The following is a 21,833-nucleotide window of genomic DNA, read 5'->3' on the forward strand; positions in this document are numbered from 1 at the left end:
ATTATTATTGAAAGCTTTTCTGCTGTGATGGTTTCACATCCTGTACAGTAAAATGATATTGTTATGATACAATAAAGTTTCATACATACTTACCTGGCAGATATATACGATTGATGACCCACCCAGCCTCCCCGCAGGAGACAGGTGGAAGAGAAAATCTGTTAGAAAACGGGAATGGTTCCTAGTCCTGCCACCCAGAGCGGGGCAGTAGATCACCTGACCTACCTGTAGCGAGTGCCGCGAAATTTGAATTTCTGTCGGGGACGACGGAGTCGATAGCTAAGTATATATCTGCCAGGTAAGTATGTATGAAACTTTATTGTATCATAACAATATCATTTTCATACATTCAACTTACCTGTCAGATACATACTTAGCTGATTGACACCCTTTGGTGGAGGGCAAGAGACAGCTAACTACTGAATAGACAGGTAAACAACATATGTTGTAGGTATTTATAGACCTTGGTTCCAACCTTATTAGGTGGAAGACTTCGTGGCTACTGCCTAGGAGTCTGCTTCACCTCAAGAGCCTTAGCGAGATAGTGATCTGCGGCCAAGAGTTCTTGTGGGTCTGTCGATGGGGTCTTGTCCACTTACTCGGCAGAGCCTAACTGGCATTTGTCAATGGGTGCTAATCCGCTTATATGACAACACGCCTTCTTTAAGGAGCACACAACCGATCCCGATCACCCGATCCTAACACCTGTGTTAGTTCTAAGATTGCCAAGAGCCATCCCCAAACTCTTAGCAAACAACCAAAAACTCGATAACACACACACGAAAGTACAAAAAAAAAATTTTTGTACCCCTCTAAAAGTCAGTTACCACTCAATCTCCTAGTGAAGAGAAGCGAAGGCCGCCTGTGCGACATCTGACACTTCCCTGCACAGGAAACCAAGAACGTATCCGACAAGAGGGTTACGTACACTTATTTAAGGATTGGTGCTCGCTCCTGTACCCAGAACCGTCTGTGCTGACACAAACGGACCTAGAGAAAAACATTTCTCATACGTAACGCGCACATCCTTCAAGTAATGAGATGCAAACACTGAGTTGCATCTCCAATAAGTTGCATCCAAAATATTCTTGAGAGACATATTTCTTTGGAACGCAATAGACGTCGCGATTGCCCTTACTTCATGAGCTCTTACTCTTAATAGTTTAAAAGAGTCATCTGGGCAGTTCTTATGCACCTCAGTAATAACGCTTCTTACAAAGAAGGCTAAGGCATTTTTAGACATCGGTCTTTTGGGGTCCTTTACTGAGCACCATAGACCGTGTTGCGAACCCCCCAACTGTTTCTTTCTGTCCAGATAGAATTTAAGCGTTCTGACCGGGCAGAGGGACCTCTCTGCTTCTCTGCCTACCAGACTAGTCAGGCCTTTTACCTCGAAGCTCCTGGGCCAGGGATTCGAGGGATTCTCATTCTTAGCAAGAAAGAGAGTCTGGAACGAACAAATCGCAGAGTCTCCCTTGAAACCAACTCGTGACTCAAGGGCGTGCAGCTCGCTGACTCTTTTCGCAGTAGCGAGAGACAGCAGAAACAGACACTTCCTTGTAATATCCCGAAAGGAAGCAGTGTGAGGTGGTTCGAACCTTTCAGAAGACAGAAATTTCAGGACCATATCCAGATTCCAGCTCGGAACTCTGGGTTCTATTGATTTTGACGTTTCGAAGGAACGAATAAGATCGTGTAAATCCTTATCATTGGCCAAATCTAATCCTCTGTTTCTGAATACAGCCGAAAGCATGCTCCTGTATCCCTTAATAGTTGATACAGAAAGATGCAATTTTTCCTTCAGGAAAAGAAGGAAATCTGCAATTTCGGTCACAGAGGTATTGGAGGAGGACAGCTTCTTCGATCTACACCAACTTCTGAACACCTCCCAATTAGATTGGTACACTCGCATAGTAGATGATCTGCGGGCTCTGGCAATTGCGCTTGCCGCCTTGCGAGAAAACCCTCTCGCTCTGACAAGTCTTTCGATAGTCGAAAGGCAGTCAGAGCAAGAGCAGGTAGGTTTTGATGGTACCTCTCGAAGTGGGGTTGTTTGAGCAGATCTATCCTGTCTGGAAGAGATCTGGAGAAGTCCACCGTCCACTCCATTACCTCTGTGAACCAAATTCGGGATGGCCAATATGGGGCTATCAGGGTCATTCTTGTCCCCTTTGAGGCCACGAACTTTCTGACTACTTCCCCCAGTATCTTGAATGGGGGAAAACCGTACACGTCTAGCCCTGACCAGTTCAGGAGAAAGGCGTCTATTGCATAAGCTCTGGGATCGTCTACTAGAGCGCAAAATGTGTCTATCCTCTTGGAGAGGAACGTGGCGAACAAGTCTATTTGAGGTTTCCCCCAAAGAGACCAAAGACTCTGACACACTTCTGAGTGGAGGGTCCATTCTGTTGGAAGGACCTGGAACCTCCTGCTCAGTCTGTCCACCCTCACGTTCCTCTCCCCTTGGACAAACTTTGTAAGCAGAGTTACATTCTTTTGATTTGCCCACATCAGAAGATCTCTTGCCAGTTCGTATAAGGCGAGAGAGTGAGTTCCTCCTTGTTTTCTCACATAAGCCAGAGCAGTGGTATTGTCGGAGTTTATCTGCACTACTTCGTCTCTATGTGTTCGAAGCTCTTTAGCGCTAGGTGAATTGCTAAGAGCTTCTTGCAATTTATGTGCCATGACACCTGCTCTTTCGACCAGGTGCCTGACACTTCTTTGGATCCTAAGGTTGCACCCCAACCTGTGTCCGACGCGTCTGAGAACAATATCAGGTTTGGGTTCTGTACTTCCAGGGACACTCCTCTGTTCTCTTCTAAAGGGGTTAACCACCACCTTAATTGATTCTTTACTTCTGTTGAGATTGGAAAAGTATCTGAGAGCTGTCCTGTCTTCCAATTCCAACTCCTTCTCAGGAAGAACTGTAGAGGACGGAGATGCAGTCTTCCTAGAGGAAAGAACTGTTCCAGCGAGGAAAGGGTCCCCAGAAGGCTTAACCATTCCCTCGCTGAACTGAACTCCTTCCCTAAGAAGCTGTATACTGTGGTGCAACCTTTCTTTATTCTCTCTAGAGAAGGAAATACTCGAAAACCCCGAGAATCCATCCGAATCCCCAGATAAACCATATTCTGGCTGTGGATCATCTGAGATTTCTCGAGGTTTACAATCAATCCTAATGACTTCGTCAGTTCCAAAGTCGTTGAAAGATCCTCCAAACACTGCTTTTGAGACCTGGCCCTGATGAGCCAGTCGTCCAGGTATAGGGAGACGTTTATCCCCTTCAAATGTAAGTGTCTTGCTACATTTTTCATCAAGTCTGTGAAGACTTGGGGAGCCGTGGACAGGCCGAAACACAGGGCCCTGAACTGATAGATCCTTCCCTCCAACATGAAACGAAGGTACTTCCTCGATGAATGATGAATCGGGATGTGGAAATATGCGTCTTGAAGGTCTAGGGACGCCATCCAATCTCCTTGACGAAGTGCTGCAAGGACTGAAGCAGACGTTTCCATGCTGAACTTTTGTTTTTCAACGAATCTGTTCAGCGCACTTACATCCAGTACTGGTCTCCATCCCCCCGAAGCTTTCACTACTAGAAACAAGCGATTGTAAACCCCGGGGAGCTGTGATCCAGTACCAGCTCGATTGCTCTTTTGTCCCACATCTGTTCTACCATTTGACGAAGAGTATCCATCAGTACAGGGTCCCTGTATCTGGCGGACAGTTCCCTCGGTGTTGATGTCAGGGGAGGGCTGTCCTTGAATGGGATATAATAACCCTTCTTGATGATCGACATCGACCAAGAGTCGGTTCCTATGTTTGCCCAGGCTTCCGCAAAGACTTGCAACCTGGCTCCTACAGGTGTTTGGAGAATCGTTTCTTCATTTTCCCTTCTTAAAGGGTCGGAAGGAAGATCTTCCTCTTTTTTCTGTTGTCTTCCTTCTGGTAATTGATCTAGCTGGAGGTCCTCATCGAAAGGGCTGCTGCTGAGCTGGACGAGCCCCTTTCTTTTCCTCATTGGCCACAGGCCTATTCTTCCTTGAAGACTGTCTGAGGAGATCTTGAGTCGCCTTCTCAGTTAGTGAATGTGCAATGTCTCTCACCAACTGAGAAGGGAATAAATGTTCTGAGAGAGGAGCGAACAACAAAGCGGACCTCTGCGAAGGAGAGACGACCTTAGTGAGAGGTAAGCACTATAAACCGCCCTCTTCTTTAGCATTCCCGCACCAAAGAGGGAGCAGACCTCCACCGATCCATCTTGAACAGCCTTATCTATGCATGTCAAGATACTATGCAAGGCTTCGGGGTTTAGATGTTCCGTTTCCTGGGACTTCTTAGCCAAAACCCCAAGGGACCAATCCAGGAAGTTAAATACTTCCAAGGTGTGGAAAAGTCCCTTGAGGAGATGGTCCATCTCCGAAAGACCCCATGTTGCTCTGGCCGAGTTCAAGGCGTGTCTCCTCGAGGAGTCTACAAGACTCGAGAAGTCTGATTCGGCCGAAATGGGCAGAGACAATCCCATGTTCTCTCCCGTCTCATACCATATGCCTCTTCTACCAGTTAGTTTGGCAGGAGGCATACAAAATACTGTCCTTCCTAACTCCTTTTTCGTCTTGATCCAGGAGTCAAGAGATTGTAGGGCCCTCTTCATGGATATGGCCGGTTTCATTTTCAGGAAGGACGAAGACTTGTGCGATTTCGTGCTCGAAAAAAGCGAGCGTGGAGAAGGAGGAGCAGCTGGAGTCAACGAATCTCCATACTCTTCTAGAAGGAGAGAAGAAAGAACTTTATAATTCGAAAGCCCTTCTTTATTAGTAGTCTCGTCTTCCGAAATGTCCTCTAAGTTAAGAGGATCGGAAGAAGAAGGCTCCCTTCTTTCGTCTGTCTCCTCCCTTGATTTCTTCCTCTCCGAAGAAGAAGCACTTCTAACAGGAGAGGGACTAAGAGTTATTCTCTCTCTACGCCTATCCTTAGGAGAGTCTTGTATAGTTTGCGCTTGGAGCCTGGAAGACTCCTGGCGGTTAACAGGCTCTTTTGTAAAGAATGCGCCTGGATTTTAGCAGGAGTATCTTGCTCGGAATACTCCTGGCGCCTGGGAGGCGCATCGTGCTCCGAATACTCCTGGAGTTTGGCAGGCGCATCGCGCTCCAAATACTCCTGGAGCCTGGCAGGCGCATCTCGTTCCGAATACTCCTGGCGCCTGGTAGGCGCATTTCGCTTGGTAGGCGCATTTCGCTTGGTAGGCGCATTGTGCCTAGCAGGCGCTTCCTCTCCTCTAGTTGGTTCTTGGCACTTGGTTGGCGTTCTGGGCCTCGATCGATCTTGAGAATAATCAGGCTCTTTGCGCCTGAAAGACTCCTCTCTTCCCATGATTACTTCGAAATCAACTTCACTATCAGGTGTTCTCTGGCGCCTACTTGGCGCCTGGCTTCTGGCTGGTGCCAGGCGCTTGGCAGGAGTTACTTCCTTTTCAACTTCTCGCCTGTCTGATGCTCCGCTCCTCCCAGAGATGGCCGCCTGTGCGACTGCTCCCCTGGAAGGCTCGTTACGCCTGACAGGAGATCGGTATCTAGATCTTTCTACAAGCAGGCTCCTTGGAAAGAACTCCTACCAAAGACGCTAGTTGTTCCTGCATATTTATCAAAATCTTCCTGGTAGAGGACTCCTCCTCATTCGAAGCAGGAGAGGGAGATCTGGAAGGCGCTCGCGGCGCCCTTACCGTCCATGGATCTAACTCCTTCCTAGCCCTCTTTACTACTGAAGGCGCATCTTCTTCAGAGAAGCGCTCGGGGCTAGAATTGAATTCAGGCTCTTTCCAATTCCTCTTCAGCGGACGGGAAAGCTTCGACTCTTTCCATCCTCTTTTAGGAAAAGGCGAACCTGAAGACGAAAAGCACTCTCGTAGGACGCTTTTCCTATAGCGGTCCCTGGCAGTCTGAGACGTAACAGATTCTGCCGAAGGGACGCCTGATCGTTGGGGATTCTCCACGACCTCCGTAAGGCTTTCGACTTTCCTTCTCCTCTGGGCCAGGGAGCTTGGAAGCGGTCTAGACCTGGGAGCGTCGCAGAGACGACCAGACGCCCCCTCCACCACACTGGGGACACTTATATCACTCGAAAAATCACATTCACTTCGCTTACCTTCCAATGCTGCCATTTTTTCCTGCATTTTTTGAAGGGAAGCTCTGAGATCTGCAATTTCCGAAGCCGAATCAGAGTGGTTAGCAACCTGTGATCGGGCTGATAAAGAATGAGAATAATTATAAGAAGAAGAAGCTACAGAACTAGATAGAAGTTCACGAGATCTACTACGGCTTTTGTAGGCCGCCTTCCTCTCTCTATCTTTCTGTAACTTCTTCAAGTAAGAAGTTAGATTCTTCCATTCTTGAGCACTCAGTCTTTCACACTCATTACATGTGTTCTCAATCTAACACTCAACAACTCTACATCCACGGCATGCAGTGTGAGGATCTACCGAAGCCTTCAGAATCCTCACCTTACAGCCCTCATTCACACACACTCTGAAACTAACACTAGAGTCAGACATATCAATTCCACGATAGCGAATGCCAAACAACAATCCAAGTACGTCACCAAAAATCAGTCGAAAGATGATCAAAAGCGTTGAAAAAAGAATTCCAGTCAGGAGGTAATAACAACAATGTTGACACCACCGGCGACAGAGAAAATCTGTTAGAAAACGGGAATGATTCCTAGTCCTGCCACCCAGAGCGGGGCGGTAGATCACCTGACCTACCTGTAGCGAGTGCCGCGAAATTTGAATTTCTGTCGGGGACGACGGAGTCGATAGCTAAATATATATCTGACAGGTAAGTTGAATGTATGAAATTATCAGTTTTTGCAATTACCCGTACTGTACTATCAGGCTATTAAGTCATATACAGCCTTTCAAGGTTCACAGGAGAACATACGGACTGCTTTATATATGCAAATAATTATCTCACAGACACTGGAGATAAATGTACTTTTAAAGGAGATCTGATGACAAATGGATACGAGGAAAAGTTAAGTACACTGGCATACAAACTCAACCTGCGCTAACTACCAGTAATTAAAAAATTTAGTCAATAATCTCAAAATATCTCTTATAATGAAGGTGAAAATAACCCAAATAGAGAATCAGAACAGTGCATAAGCTCACTTTCTGATATTCACAATATACCCCAGGCTTCCTGAAACAAGTGAATGAATTAAATTCTGTACAGGCAACAACTACTCACATGTTGTATGTACAACTTTGTCTTCCAAAAGACTGTGGACCAGCAATTAACATGGGAGGCTTACAGGTTGTAAAAATTAATCATGAGAAATACTGAAGTACAGTAGCTGGAATATCACGTAATTTCATTCTATCCTTTAACCAAAGTTTTGCAACTGGATATAGTTTATCCCCATATTCACCAGTGGAGCACAGTATGAGAGTTTATTAAAAGAATGATGATATCAAACTACATAATATTTTAAATTAATACTTACCTAGTGAATGCACTTGGAAGGAAATTGGTACTGCCTACTAAAACCAAGTGATTGGGATAAACCATTCTAACTCAGTCCCTACAGAAATTGAATATAGGAGAATATTTTATGCATTTAACTGAACTACTGGATGGAAATATTACTGGGACAATTTATTTTCTTAAACCATCAAATTCACAATTAACAGACTTCGGATATCGGACAATTTAAGAAAAATACCTCGTAGAGTATAAGTAGACCATTATCTTAAAATTTAAAAGGGGAATCATATCAAATAAAAGAATGGGAATACATTTTTATTATTATCAAAATGTTCAAACAAAGCTTACTAATGATACTGACTTTTCATTTGGCCTCTGAAGGAAAGAAAAGCTTCAAGGTATTTTCATATATTGCATTAGCCAAAACTTCAGGATCCTCTTTTCGGACTGATGCCAAAACTTCCAAGACTTGTCTGTAAAATAATTATGCATATCATCAACTTATTTACCAAAAGTTTCTAAAAAAAAACTTCAGTAATAAAATACAATTTCTGCTGACAAAAATTTAACCCCATAATATATAATGCACACCTACATAAAAATATACCAGTTCGACAAACAAGGAACAAATCATATGCAGCTAATACATATCTTTTAACAGATAAGAAAACTATGTTAATTCAATAATACTTAATTTGTTCATTATCTACTGCACTGAATAAACACGTACTGGAATACTTGCACAAAAAGCATACTACCATAGTTGGTTATGATTTTAACATACTGTAAAGCAACTACAAAAAACAAATAAGTTGATCATATTACCAATACATAAGTTCATAACCAACCATTAAGTGAAAATGACAAAATATTTACACTTCATGAATACAAACCACTAATTTGCAATGCCTTAATTGTATGGTCTACATAATTAGACCAAACTCAGAATTATAAATAATCAGTGAAATTAGTTATCTTGGAGCTAATCCTTTTCTTACTCAATAGCTCTCATTTTCACTTGCATCCACAGAGTATGGTAGCAGGTCCTGCTAAAAAGAAATATGACAAAATTTAGAATCAATTTGTATTTTTCATAGCTAACAAACCTTTGGTCTTAACAATAGGATATTTCCAAACGCAGCTGGTAAACCGGTTAATACAATTGGAGGTTATAAGCAAGGAATCTGTGAGATCTGGCAATGCCTGCACATACGAGGCGAGACCTGGCAACGCCTGCGCATACGAGGTGAGATCTGGTCGAAGACTGTGTCTAACCCTGTCATACCCAGTCTTTTCCCGACTGCCTTGGAGAGTAGACGCTTGCGCTTTGCTCTCCTCCCAAGCCGGTTGTGTTTTTTAAGAAGTTTAAGAATCATTTCTGATGGGTCTGTGAAATGTCAGAATTTACAACACTGCCTAACTGTTATGGATCAACAAAAAGATGGAGTTCGACTCTAGAAATAAGAATCATACCTGCGGTTCTTAGTTAAATTGTGTCTATCATAGAATCACCTAACAACCAAGTGTACCTTGCAAAACACACTAAGGGTTCTACATTACTTCTGGCATTTCACTTTATATAAATTTTCTTTAATATCACCAGCCTACATTTCCTGCTTCTTAATACTACCTTCCTCCAATTTTTACTTCATAAAACAAACTATTTTATAAGTTCATAGTAGCCAAAGCTATATTTAACAAATGAATGAGGTCTAAAGATCTGTTGTGAAAAGGACAGAGAAATAAGCAAAAAATTCCTGTATGACTCATTCATAAATAAATAAGGGAGAAAAGAGTAGGGGTCTAACCCCCTGAGGGAACAGTGTACTGGCTCCTTATAAAAACTGTAAATTATAAAAATCAAGATAAAACGAAACAAGAAGTTTGGCAAAATGAAGTAGAAAGTCATCAAAAGTAAGAAATCTAAAAGTGCCCATTTTCCAAAGAGTAAATATCAAATCCAGTGGCAAGGTGGGTAATAAAATACAGCCTTCAGCTCAGTGAAACTGAGTACAATAGAATACTACAAAAACTAAATAAATAGAGGATGAGAGAAACATTTCAAAATATGAGAATATTTTTAAAAAGGACAATATAACATTCTAATGACCTATAAGAACTAGAAAAAATTAATGAAAATATCTTTCAAGGGCAGATTTAGCAATTTGAATTGTGCAACGTTTTCAAGTGAGAAACTAGTATTTTCACTAAACAGAATTTAAATAAATGCATAGGAAGGCAGACAAAAACTGGTAAGCTCTTCACCAAGTGCACACAACTCGACTGCTGCATGAACACTAATCCACCATTGTTTAGGATAAAAGTTGAAGAAAAAATGTGAAGAAATATGACTATGAAACTGAATATGTAGTAAAAAAAAAAAGAAAATGAGGGCTAAAATCATAAGCAAAGGATGCATTTCAAAATACGTAGACACAGGGTCTGTGATAATGAAGTCAGATTAAAGTTGAAGAAAAATTGCAAAAAAAATTACTTTGAAACTGAATATGTACAAAAAAATGAAAATGAGGGCTTAAATCATAAGCAAAGCATGCACTTCAAGAGGTGGACACAAGGTCTGTGATAATGAAGGCAGAGTAAATGCATGAAAAACCTTCAGAAAAAATTCACATTGGCTGTGCTTTAACAGCAGCAGATATAAATGGTCAGGGAAGAGATAAACCTTATTGTATGATGTTTGAATGTCAGGTTTCTGGGTTCTGACAGTTTCTACAAAATTTACAATGGGGATGGGCAAGAATCAGTAAGGTTTGATAAGACTATCCAGTAAATGTGGGGGGCTCCTTTAATCTACATATCTGCTATATCTCTAAACAGCAGACTTCCAGTGTACTGCTCACTTCTTTGTCCTTTCAAATGCCAATATCTGATGAAATTTCTTAATGTAAAGTTTATCAATATGCTGAGTGAAAGGTCCTACCCTAAAGTTTGACAATGAGAATTATGATGGGTATTATTGTAAAGTAAATGTTTAAAGATGAATTGCATAATCATGTTATTCCTAGTCATTTTAATACTGTATTCTGAAAGATAATAAGTTACAAGCAACTTTATATTTGCCTATGAATTTACAATTGTTCTGTGAATATGGAGAGGTACAATATTGAATAAGTTTAATACAGTAATAGCATTAATAAAAGAGACCAAAGGAAAGGAAAGTTAAGTATAGCTTAGTTTTACCAGACCACTGAGCTGATTAACAACTCTCCTAGGGCTGGCCCCAAGGATTAGATGGAACCAATTGGTTACTTAGCAACAGGACCTACAGCTTATTGTGGGATCCGAACCACATCGAGAAATGAATTTCTATCACCAGAAATAAATTCCTCTGATTTCGCGTTGGCAGAGCGGGGAATAGGAAAAGAAAGAGTCATGAATCTTAGCTGAGGCTACCTTTCTCAGTTTCTAATGTCTAAGTGTGAATATCCCACATATCCAGTCTAAAGAATCACTGCAGATGGCCTCATCTTGCTCATCCACTGGTGCCTCAATAATTCTGTAGTTAAGAATAAAGTCTAAAGAAAAGACCCATAAATGTCAAAACGGGAGTGAACTCTGCCACCTTCCACAAGACCCCAAATGCAATTTTTTTCAATAGGGCATAAAGTTTTTCATGACCAAAAAATTAGCTTAATTTTCAGTAATGGTTTTGTTGTGAAATAACTTTCTTAGATGTAACTTGTTTTCCCATTGTCGTATATTACAATGTAAATCAGATGAACTCAGTTACAAGCTAATTTTTTTTCTATACCTCAACTATGTCTACAAGACGGAATAAGAATTACTAAAATTACTAGTACAGTACTTACATTATACAGTTAGGCTCATTTCGACTTTTAACCATAACTCCAGACTGCCATTTCTCTTTCTTCTTATTCAAAAAAGTTGTTTTGACATGCTTATGACCTGCATGAGTAGGTCTAATTTCACACCAAGGACAGTCAGTCTCAATCAACAATCTCTCCACTGGAATTGTTGCAGCAACAGCCAGATTTTCCTCAGTTTTTAAGGAGCTGGAATGTAATGACTGAATTTTTAAACAAATCATCATGATCTTTCTTTCTTTTCATTTCCACAAAATAGGTATCCAAGAAGTTTTAAGTAAAGTCACTAAATTATTGTAATTAAAGTTTTACACCATTCTCATTGCTGAATCCAATATATCACCATCCTACAGAGGATTATGAGCTTTGAAATTGCCTAGAAATGGGAATAGAAAGAGGACTATGTCAGGTGAGATGGAAGCCTCAAATTTTATATATGTGGAGGTATGCTGTCCAACCACACACACATGTTTTAAGAGTGAGCCCAATCATAGTCAAAGAGAGAAAAAAACCTAGCTAATTTATTAGTTGGAATAACTATCTACAACTGAGTTATGAGTTGGTTCTATGTAATTATACTATAAAGACCCCACCCAACAGAATGGCTCTAGGAGTCCAATTACAATTCAGAATCACAAAACAGTTCGATATGATATAAGCCACCCACCATCCATTCAATCCAATATATAAATCTAGATCCAAAATGTGCTGGGCTTCTTCTTTAGTGCCATCAAAAGAATGCACAACGCCTCCAGATATTTTCTCTCGGTAGGGAGACAAGATCTTCAAAAGGTCTGCAGCTGCATTTCGGCAATGCAAGAACATTGGTAAGCCCGTTACTTCTGCTAGACTAATTTGCTTCTCAAAATATCTGAAAAATTTACATAATGATATGAGATTCAGAAAATAAGTCTTTAAAATAAATGAACTAATGTCAGTCTAATTGATTTAAACATCAATCTGCAATGAATCTTGGAAGGGGTGGCTTTAAAATGAACTTTCAGTTATTGAGGAAAATGATCTGCTTACACAGAAGTATGTAAAGCTCCATAATAAATGTTACTGATTATGCTGTACAGAATAAAGAGAAAAATAATACAAATTGATGATACAACATAGCAACAATTACTTTCTCTGAATATCTGGAGGACAAAACTGTGTGCGATCATAATCAAGACCACACTCTCCTATGGCAACAATTTTCTCCCTATTGTCCAAAGCTAACTGCAGTAACCCTTCCAAATAAGCCTCAGGCTCGGTGTCATCTTTCTCAAATTCTCCACAACGAGTTGGGTGACAACCAACAGTGCTGAATAGATGCTCTGTGAAACAAAAAAAGAAAAAAAAATTGCTATAAACCTGTTCATTGATGGTAACAGTGAAAAAATATCTGAGTACAGTACATGGACATCAACTTTTTGAAGGCTGTAATGAAACAAAAAAATCGAACCAATTTAAATTTAGCATTCCAGAGACTTCAAAAATCATAAATCATAAAATTCATCATAAAAATTGTGATAGTTAATTACAAAACTGTTAGCATACAGAAGATAAAGCAGTTTCATGTCCCTCTTATTCTAACTAAGATGGGTATAAATGAAACAAATTAAAAATTTTCTAAAGGACTTACCATTGGTTTTTGCTAACTCCAAAGCAATTTTACTATCAGAGAGACTTGTGCCAGTAATCATCATTTTGGTGAGACCTGCATCCCAAGCTCTTTTCAAAACTTGATCCAGGTCAGCTTCATGTTTTTTGCTACCATGGTATATCCCCTGGTACATTTCATCAGTAAGATTAGCACCAATATCTGCAAAAATTATAATAGTACTTACTGGAAACAGATCATCACATCTTTACAAATACAGTACTCACAAATCTCATTATTGAACATGATTATTATTGTAATTGTGGACAAGTAAATTATGAATTGGCAGAGAAATTTAATTCAAAGACAAGATTATTAATGAACATTACAAAACATACAAAAATACAAAGGTAAGCAGTGAAACATACTGAAAATACACCAGAAACTGCTGGTGGTTCACAAAACATAATGAGTATGGATAGCACAAACTTACTAATAAAAAATGCTATTTTTATCTCTGTTCTACTCTCCTGAAATCTTACTCTTGACATTGAAATATCCGTCTGAATTTAAGACAGCAAGAGTTTTTTAAACCTTGTACAGGAGAATTTGGTTTAACAAAATGCTCACAATATATATATATATATATATATATATATATATATATATATATATATATATAGATATATATATATATATATACTATATATATCTACGTATAATATATATATATATATATTTTATATTATATAAAATATATATATATATTATATATATATATATATATATATATATCTATATATATATATATATATATATATATATATATATATATATATATATATATATATATATATATCACATATATATATATATATATATATATATATATATATATACACATGCATATACAGTAGTACCTCGACATACGAAAGGCTCAACTACGAAAAAGTCGAGATACGAAAGCAAATACGAAAATTTTACAGCTCTACATACGAAAAGTTTTCAGATACAAAAAGTTGTTGCTGTAAAGTCCCGAGATTTGCCCGGACCACCAAGAACAATTTTAAAACTCCCGCGCCGCCAACTGAGTAAACTCGCCACCATCCTCCCGCTCTCCCATTGGTTCCTGATGCTAGTCACCCCATAAGGTCCTGCTCTCCTATTGGTCAGCATCTACCCCTTGTGCTTTAAGTATTCTATTGGTAAAAGGATGCTGTAAATTGAAAAACATATTCGTGCAATACATTTAATAAAAAAAAAAACAAAAAAACAGGTAAAGATAGAATTAAAGAATAGAAATGAATGGTTATTATACTGTTTGGTAGTTTCAGTAGTTGAAGAGAGATAATGAAAATTTATGGCTTACTGTGTAAAGTGATTGCTTGGCGATCGTTCAATACTCGTAAGTGCTGGATGGAAACAGACGTTTGGAAGATTTTTTTTGTTTGTTTATTTTAGTTGATGGTTACTTAATAATTATTTGAAATGAGTACATGCAATACATTTAATAAAAAAATTGTGAATTAGATATCATAAAATATAAAATAAATCAGACTGCCAACAAATACGTATTTTTTTAGAATTCTTCTTCTGTTTTATTATTACGTTACATATACGTATGTTTCATTATAGCTGTCAGTAACTCGTTATCTTCATTAGGTAAAGATAGAATAAAGAATAGAAATGAATGGTTATTATACTGTTTGGTAGTTTCATTAGTTGAAGAGAGATACTAATGAAAATTTATGGCTTACTGTGTGCTAGGAAAAATGATTGCTTGGCGTTCGTTCGGTACTCGTAAGACGGGTAAGAGCTCAGCTCAATATAAACAATCGATTGGAAGTTTTTGTTTGTTTGTTTGTGTATTATAGTTAATGATTAATTAATAATTATTTGAAATGAGTACATACTGATTATTTATACATTTTATTGGCATATTCTAAGCTTTTAGCTCTTAGGTTTAGATGTCAGAATCATAGACTAGGCTACAGTAGCAACCGCCCCCCCGCTAAACATAGGCCTAGGTTTATTGCTTAAGGGGGCGACATAGGCTAAAGTCCTAATATATGCAGTAAAAATGGGGTTGAACATTACATGCAGTTGAATATTACTCAAGTATGTACAGTATTTTGCCTTTTTGGAGTCATATTTCTTCCGTCAGATCGGCGTCGTAACCCTAGAACATGATATTGTTATTTTAAAATAAAGTTTCATACATACTTACCTGGCAGATATATACATAGCTAAGACTCCGTCGTCCCCGACAGAAATTCAAATTTCGCGCCACTCGCTACAGGTAGGTCAGGTGATCTACCGGCCTGCCCTGGGCGGCAGGACTAGGAACCATTCCCGTTTTCTATCATATTTTCTCTCTTCCACCTGTCTCCTGCGGGGAGGCTGGGTGGGCCTTTAATTGTATATATCTGCCAGGTAAGTATGTATGAAACTTTATTGTAAAATAACAATATCATTTTCATACAATCAACTTACCTGTCAGATATATACATAGCTGATTGGCACCCTTTGGTGGAGGGTAAGAGACAGCTACTTTATGGAATAGACAGGTAAACAACATATGTTGTAGGTATAAATAAAACCTTGGTTCCTACCTGATAGGTGGTAGACTTCGTGGGTGTTTGCCCAGTAGTCTGCATCACCTCAAGAAACTTTAGCGAGATATATGATCTATGGCCAAGAGTTCTTGTGGGTCTGCCGAAGGGGTCTTATCCGCTTACTCGGCAGAGCCTGAAAGGACTTTGTCAATGGGTGCTGATCCACTTATATGACAATACACCTTATGAAGGAGCACACAACCAATCCCGACCACCTGATCCTAACCACATGTTAGAAATAAAGATTGTTCCGAGTTATCCCCGAACTCTTCACAACAACCATAACTCAAAAAACACACTACGCACACATTCATAATTTTCTAAAAAAAAAAAAAAAATTTTATACTCATCTGATTAGATATGACAAGAGTTTCTTACTGAACAACATAGACGGCCGCCCGTGCTAAACCAAGTCCTTCTTGTTAGAAGAGACTCCAGACCATATCTAAAAAGAAGTAAAGTATATACTTAAGGATTGGTGTCGGCTCCCGTACCCAGGATCGTATCCGCCGATACGAACGGACCCAGAGAAAAACACTTCTCATAGGTCACACGAACGTCTTTCAAGTAATGAGATGCAAATACTGAGTTGCATCTCCAAAATTTGTCGTAGCTATGATGTTTTTTTAAGCGACATATTCTTATGAAACGAGAGAGACGTTGCTACTGCTCTCACTTCATGAGCTTTCACTTTCAACAGTCGAAACTCTTCGTCAGGACAGACCTTATGCGCGTCTGTAATGACGTTCCTCACAAAGAATGCCAGAGCATTCTTGGACATCAGTCTTGTGGGGTCTTTTACCGCGCACCAAAGACCTTGTCTAGAGCCTCCCATCTGATGCTTTCTCTGAAGGTAGAACTTCAGAGCTCTTACAGGGCATAGAGACCTCTCTGCTTCTCTTCCTACGAGACTCGATATGCCTTTGACTTCGAATTACTTCGGCCAGGGATTCGTGGGATTCTCGTTTTTAGCTAAAAACAGGGTCTTAAACGAGCAAATAGCTGAGTCTCCCTTGAATCCTACTTTATCCTGCAGAGCATGTAATTCACTAATTCTCTTTGCCGTAGCTAAAGATAATAGGAATAGGCATTTTTTTATGGTGATGTCTCTAAACGATGCCAGGATGAGGAGGTTCGAACCTTTCAGATGAAAGGAACTTGAGAACCACGTCTAGGTTCCAGTTAGGAGGGACCGGTTCCTTAGACTTTGAAGTCTCAAAGGACCTTATGAGATCGTGGAGATCTTTGTTATCTGCCAGATCTAATCCTCTATTCCTGAAGACTGCCGAGAGCATACTTCTGTATCCCTTTATTGTGGATACAGCTAGATGAGATTGCTCTCTCAGGAATAGAAGGAAGTCCGCAATTTCCGCTACAGAGGTAGTGGAGGAGGACAACTTCTTAGTTCTACACCACCTTCTAAAAACCTCCCACTTTGACTGATATACTTGCCTAGTGGAGGTTCTGCGGGCTCTCGCGATCGCAACTTCGCGAGAAAACCCTCTCGCTCTGACGAGTCTTTCGATAGTCGAAAGGCAGTCAGAGCGAGAGCGGGGAGGTTTTGATGATACCTCTTGAAGTGTGGCTGTCTGAGAAGATCCATCCTTCTTGGTAGGGATCTGGGAAAGTCTACGATCCACTCTACCACCTCCGTGAACCAATCTTGGGCCGGCCAAAAGGGGGCTATCAATGTCATCCTCGTCTCCTTTGGAAGGCCACAAACTTTTTGTTTCAGTACTAGTCCCAGGATTTTGAATGGAGGAAAAGCATAGACGTCTACATGAGACCAATCCAGCAGGAAAGCGTTACTACCATAAGAGCTCTTGGGTCTTCCACGACCGAGCAAAAGACTGCCAGCCTTTGGAGATGAATGTGGCGAAGAGATCCACATGAGGGGTCCCCCACAGAGACCAGAGATCTTGACACACCTCTTTGTGTAGGGTCCACTCTGTATGAAGGACCTGGTTCCTCCTGCTGAGTCTGTCCGCCCTCGCATTCTTTACTCCTTGAACGAACCTTGTAAGAAGGGAGATGTTCCTCTGAGACGTCCAAAGCAAAAGGTCTTTCGTCAGCTCGTAAAGGAACGAGGAGTGAGTCCCTCCTTGTTTTCGAATGTAGGCAAGTGCCGTGGTGTTGTCCACATTTACTTGCACTACTTTGTTCGAAACCAGAGGTTCTAGACTCTTCAAAGCCAGGTGTACGGCAAAGAGCTCTTTGCAGTTTATGTGCCAAGACACCTGCGCTGGTTCCCAGGTGCCTGACACCTCCTTCGAGCCTAATGTTGCTCCCCCAACCTATCTTCGACGCGTCGGAGTAAAACACTAGGTCTGGGTTCTGGATTTTTTAGAGAGATCCTTTGTTCTCTTTCAGAGGGGGCAACCACCATTCCAAGTGCGGTCTTATCTCCACTGGAATGGGAAAGGAGTCTGAAAGTTTTGTCCGGTTTTCAACTCCAAGACCTCTTGAGGAAGAATTGAAGCGGACGTACATGAAGTCTTCCTAGCGGAAGAACTGTTCGAGCGAGGAAAGGTGTCCCTAGAAGGCTCAACCATTCCCTAGCCGACGTCCTGTTCCTTACCTTAAGAAGAGAGAGACTTTCTGCAAACCTTTTGCGATTCTCTCTTGCAAAGGAAATACTCGAAAACCCGGAGAATCCATCTGAATCCCCAGATAGACTAAGTTCTGTCTGGGGTCAGCTGCGACTTCTCGAGGTTCACGAGTAATCCCAACGCTCTGATCAGATCTAAAGTTAACGTAAGGTCCTCCAAGCATTGTCTCTCTGATCTGGCCCTGATGAGCCAGTCGTCCAGATACAGAGAGATATTTACTCCTTTGAGGTGAAGAAACCTCGCCACATTCTTCATCAGGCTTGTGAAGACCTGAGGAGCTGTGGAAAGGCCGAAACACAAGGCTCTGAGCTGAAAGATCCTTCCCCCCCGTCATGAAACGGAGGTACTTCTTCGATGAAGGGTGGATCGGGACGTGAAAATAGGCGTCCTGGAGATCTAGAGACACCATCCAATCTCCTTGTCGCAATGACGCAAGAACTGAGGCAGAAGTCTCCATCGAGAACTTCTCCTTCTGAACAAATTTGTTCAGAGAGCTGACGTCTAGTACTGGTCTCCAGCCTCCCGAGGCCTTCGCAACCAGAAAAAGGCGATTGTAAAACCCCGGGGAGTTTTGATCCAGTACTAGTTCTATCGCTCTCTTGTCCCACATCTGCTCCACCATCGATCGAAGAGTATCCCTCAGCACAGGATCCTTGTACTTGGCTGTTAGTTCCCGCGGTGTTGACGTTAGGGGAGGAGTGTTCAGGAAAGGGATACGATATCCCTTCCTTATTACAGACATCGATGAAGCGTCTGCGTTTATAAGTGCCCAGGCCTCCACAAATCCCAGGAGCCTGGCACCTACTGGTGCTTGGAGGAGAGAAGCATCACTTTCCCTTTTTAAAGGGACGAAAGGCAGACCTACCTCTCTTTCTCAGGAGCCTTCCTTCTTGCGGGAGCTCTATAGGTCGGGCCACCTCGAAAGGGCTGAACTGATGTACTCGGTCCTTTCTTGTCAGTAGCAGTAGCCGGTTTCTTCTTCCTTGCTGACTGCGTCAGAAGGTCTTGAGTCGCCTTCTCAGTTAATGAACGAGAAATGTCCTTCACTAACTGAGAAGGGAACAAAAAGTCAGACAAAGGCGAGTACAGTAGCGCCGCCCTCTGAGCGTGGGAGACCGCTTTGGTCAAAAGGCACTATATACTGTCCTCTTTTTAAGAAGACCTGCTCCAAATAAAGAGGAGATCTCAACCGAGCCATCCTGAACCGCTTTGTCTATACAAGACAAAATACATAGAAGGACTTCTGGTTCGAGTCCTCCAGAATCATGGGCTTTCTTGGACATCACCCCAAGGGACCAATCTAAGAAGTTGAAAACTTCCAATACATGAAAGAGTCCCTTGAGGAGATGGTCCAGTTCTGAAATGCCCCAAGTTATACGGGCAGAGTTCAAATCTTGTCTACGTGAAGCGTCAACTAAGGTCGAAAAGTCCGCTTCTGACGAAGACGGAAGAGAAATACCCATATTCTCTCCCGTCTGATACCAAATGCCTCTTTTACCAGCTAGTCTCGCTGGAGGCATGCAGAAGACCGTTCTAACTAACTCCTTCTTCGACTTCATCCATGAGTCTAAAGACTGAAGAGCCCTCTTCATCGAAATGGCGGGCTTCATTCTAAGAAAAGACGAAGATTTCTTCGTCTTTGCACTCGAGAAAAGAGAGCGCGGAGAAGGAGGAGAGGCAGGAGTCAAATCGTCTCCATACTCCTCTAGAAGCAAGGCTGTCAAAACTTTATAGTTCGACAGTCCTTCTCTTCCCTGAAACTCCTCCTCCGAGTTTACTTCTAACTCGGGGTCTAGATGAGTCTCCGCTGCCAATTCAGTACGTCTTTCCTCTGGAGGAGACAAACTCCTAATAGGAGAGGGGCTAAGGGAATGATATTCCTTCCTCTTCCCCGCTTTAATAGTCCTGGAAGGCGCCAACAGCCCAGGTTTCTCTCCATAAATGGATGACGCTTCCCGCTTGGATGACGCTTCTCGTCCGCCAAGCGTCCTGGCTGACGCCTCCCGCTTGTCTGGCTGCTGACGTCTGGATGACGCCTCGCGCCTGGAAGACGCTTCGCTCTCAAAAGGCGTCCTAACTGGCGCCAAAACTCTGGTTGGAGCCTCGCGTCTAAAAGCAGCTTTAAATGACGCTTCATGCCTAGAAGACGTCTCACGTCTATCTGGCGTTACGTGTCTTCCGTAAAATTCTCCCGATCTCGCTCTCGAAACCGAAGCCTCTGCGATATGTTTGGAAGCTTCACGTCTGCATGACGCCTCTCGCTTCGCAGGGGAGAGAGGACGAGACTTCTTGATTGGAAGCGCAACATCCTTCCTACGAGGCGCTAACACTCCCACCAAAGAGGCCAGTTGCTCTTGTACTGCCAAGATAATCTTCCTTGAAGCTTCTCCCACGTCATCTTCAATCGGGGGAGAAGTAGGAAAGTGTTCTTCCGCGTCCACGTCGGGTGATGCTGACGCCACCTTCGCCTTCTTAATAGACGAGGGAGCGTCATCTGAGAAACGCCCCGGGCTCAAATCTAATTCAGGTTCTTTCAAATGCCGTTTCAGAGGCCTAGATAAATCCGACTCCTTCCACCCTCGTTTAGGTGAGGGAGAGGGAGAGGATGAGAAACACTCACGTAGGACGCTTTTTCTAAAGCGCCCTTGAGCAGCCTGCAACGAAACAGAGCTTGCTGAAGGGACGTCTGACCGTTGGGGATTCCCCACGTCCTCCTTAAGGCTTTCGACTTTCCTTCTCCTCTGGGCATGGGAGCTTGGAAGAGGTCTAGGCCTGGGAGCGTCGCAGGGACGATCAAACGCCCTCTCCACAACACTGGGAGAACTCACTTCACTGTAATGCTCACTTTCACTAGCCTTACCTTGTAAGTCTGCCATTTTGGACTTCATGTCCCGAATTGTAGCTTTCAGATCGGCGATTTCCGAGGCCGATTCCGAAAGTAAACCTTGTGAATTAGACACATAGGGAGAATCTAAATCATCAGGATTAGAATAAGTATCAATAAAAGGCTCAATAGGCCTTGAACTCACACCTTTCAGACGTCTAACCCTATCCCTCTCTAACTTCTTCAAATAAGAAGTTAAAGTCTTCCATTCTTCTGCATTTAATCCCTCGCATTCATGACAAGTATTAGTAGCAGAACACTGAAACTCCCTACATTTACGACATACAATGTGAGGATCAACCGAAGCTTTCGGTATCCTCACCCTGCAGCCTACATTCACACACATTCTCACACTCACATTTGAATCAGACATACTGAGAAAATTCCAAAAAGCAAGTCCATAATCAGTCCTCAGTAGCGAATGCCAAAAACACGATCCAGATACGTCACCAAAAAGCCGATAAACGATGATCAAAGGATGAAATAAGAATCTAAGTCAGGAGGTAATAGCAACAATGTTGATACCACCGGCGACAGAGAAAATATGATAGAAAACGGGAATGGTTCCTAGTCCTGCCGCCCAGGGCAGGCCGGTAGATCACCTGACCTACCTGTAGCGAGTGGCGCGAAATTTGAATTTCTGTCGGGGACGACGGAGTCTTAGCTATGTATATATCTGACAGGTAAGTTGATTGTATGAAAATGTGTTTTAGGCCTGGAAATATAATTTACTGGGGTGTTTTTGGAGGGCTTGGAACGGATTAGCCATTTTACATGTAAAATGTGGTCCAAGATACGAAAACTTCATGAT

General features: G+C 41.7%; 1 protein-coding gene across 8 annotated transcripts in view; it reads right to left on the reverse strand.

Moving 5' to 3' along the window:
• The window catches only part of LOC135212528 (deoxyribonuclease TATDN1-like), a 118,730-nt gene that overhangs the window by 15,718 nt on the left and 81,179 nt on the right, over positions 1-21,833 (reverse strand). For 3 of the 8 annotated variants that reach the window (XM_064246053.1, XM_064246058.1, XM_064246059.1), the window contains 5 exons: positions 12,957-13,136; positions 12,456-12,648; positions 11,994-12,197; positions 11,312-11,515; positions 7,781-7,954 (listed from right to left, as the gene is read on the reverse strand). In XM_064246053.1, coding sequence (XP_064102123.1) covers positions 7,846-7,954; positions 11,312-11,515; positions 11,994-12,197; positions 12,456-12,648; positions 12,957-13,136 — 890 coding nt within the window. In that variant the 3' untranslated portion in view covers positions 7,781-7,845. Of the gene's footprint in view, positions 1-18; positions 41-7,559; positions 7,579-7,780; positions 7,955-11,311; positions 11,516-11,993; positions 12,198-12,455; positions 12,649-12,956; positions 13,137-21,833 lie in introns of those variants that run through there. The other 5 variants (XM_064246054.1, XM_064246055.1, XM_064246057.1 and 2 more) reach the window with 4 other exon arrangements.

This window comes from Macrobrachium nipponense, chromosome 41, assembly GCF_015104395.2.
Source record: "Macrobrachium nipponense isolate FS-2020 chromosome 41, ASM1510439v2, whole genome shotgun sequence".
NCBI classification, from domain to species: Eukaryota; Metazoa; Arthropoda; class Malacostraca; order Decapoda; family Palaemonidae; genus Macrobrachium; species Macrobrachium nipponense.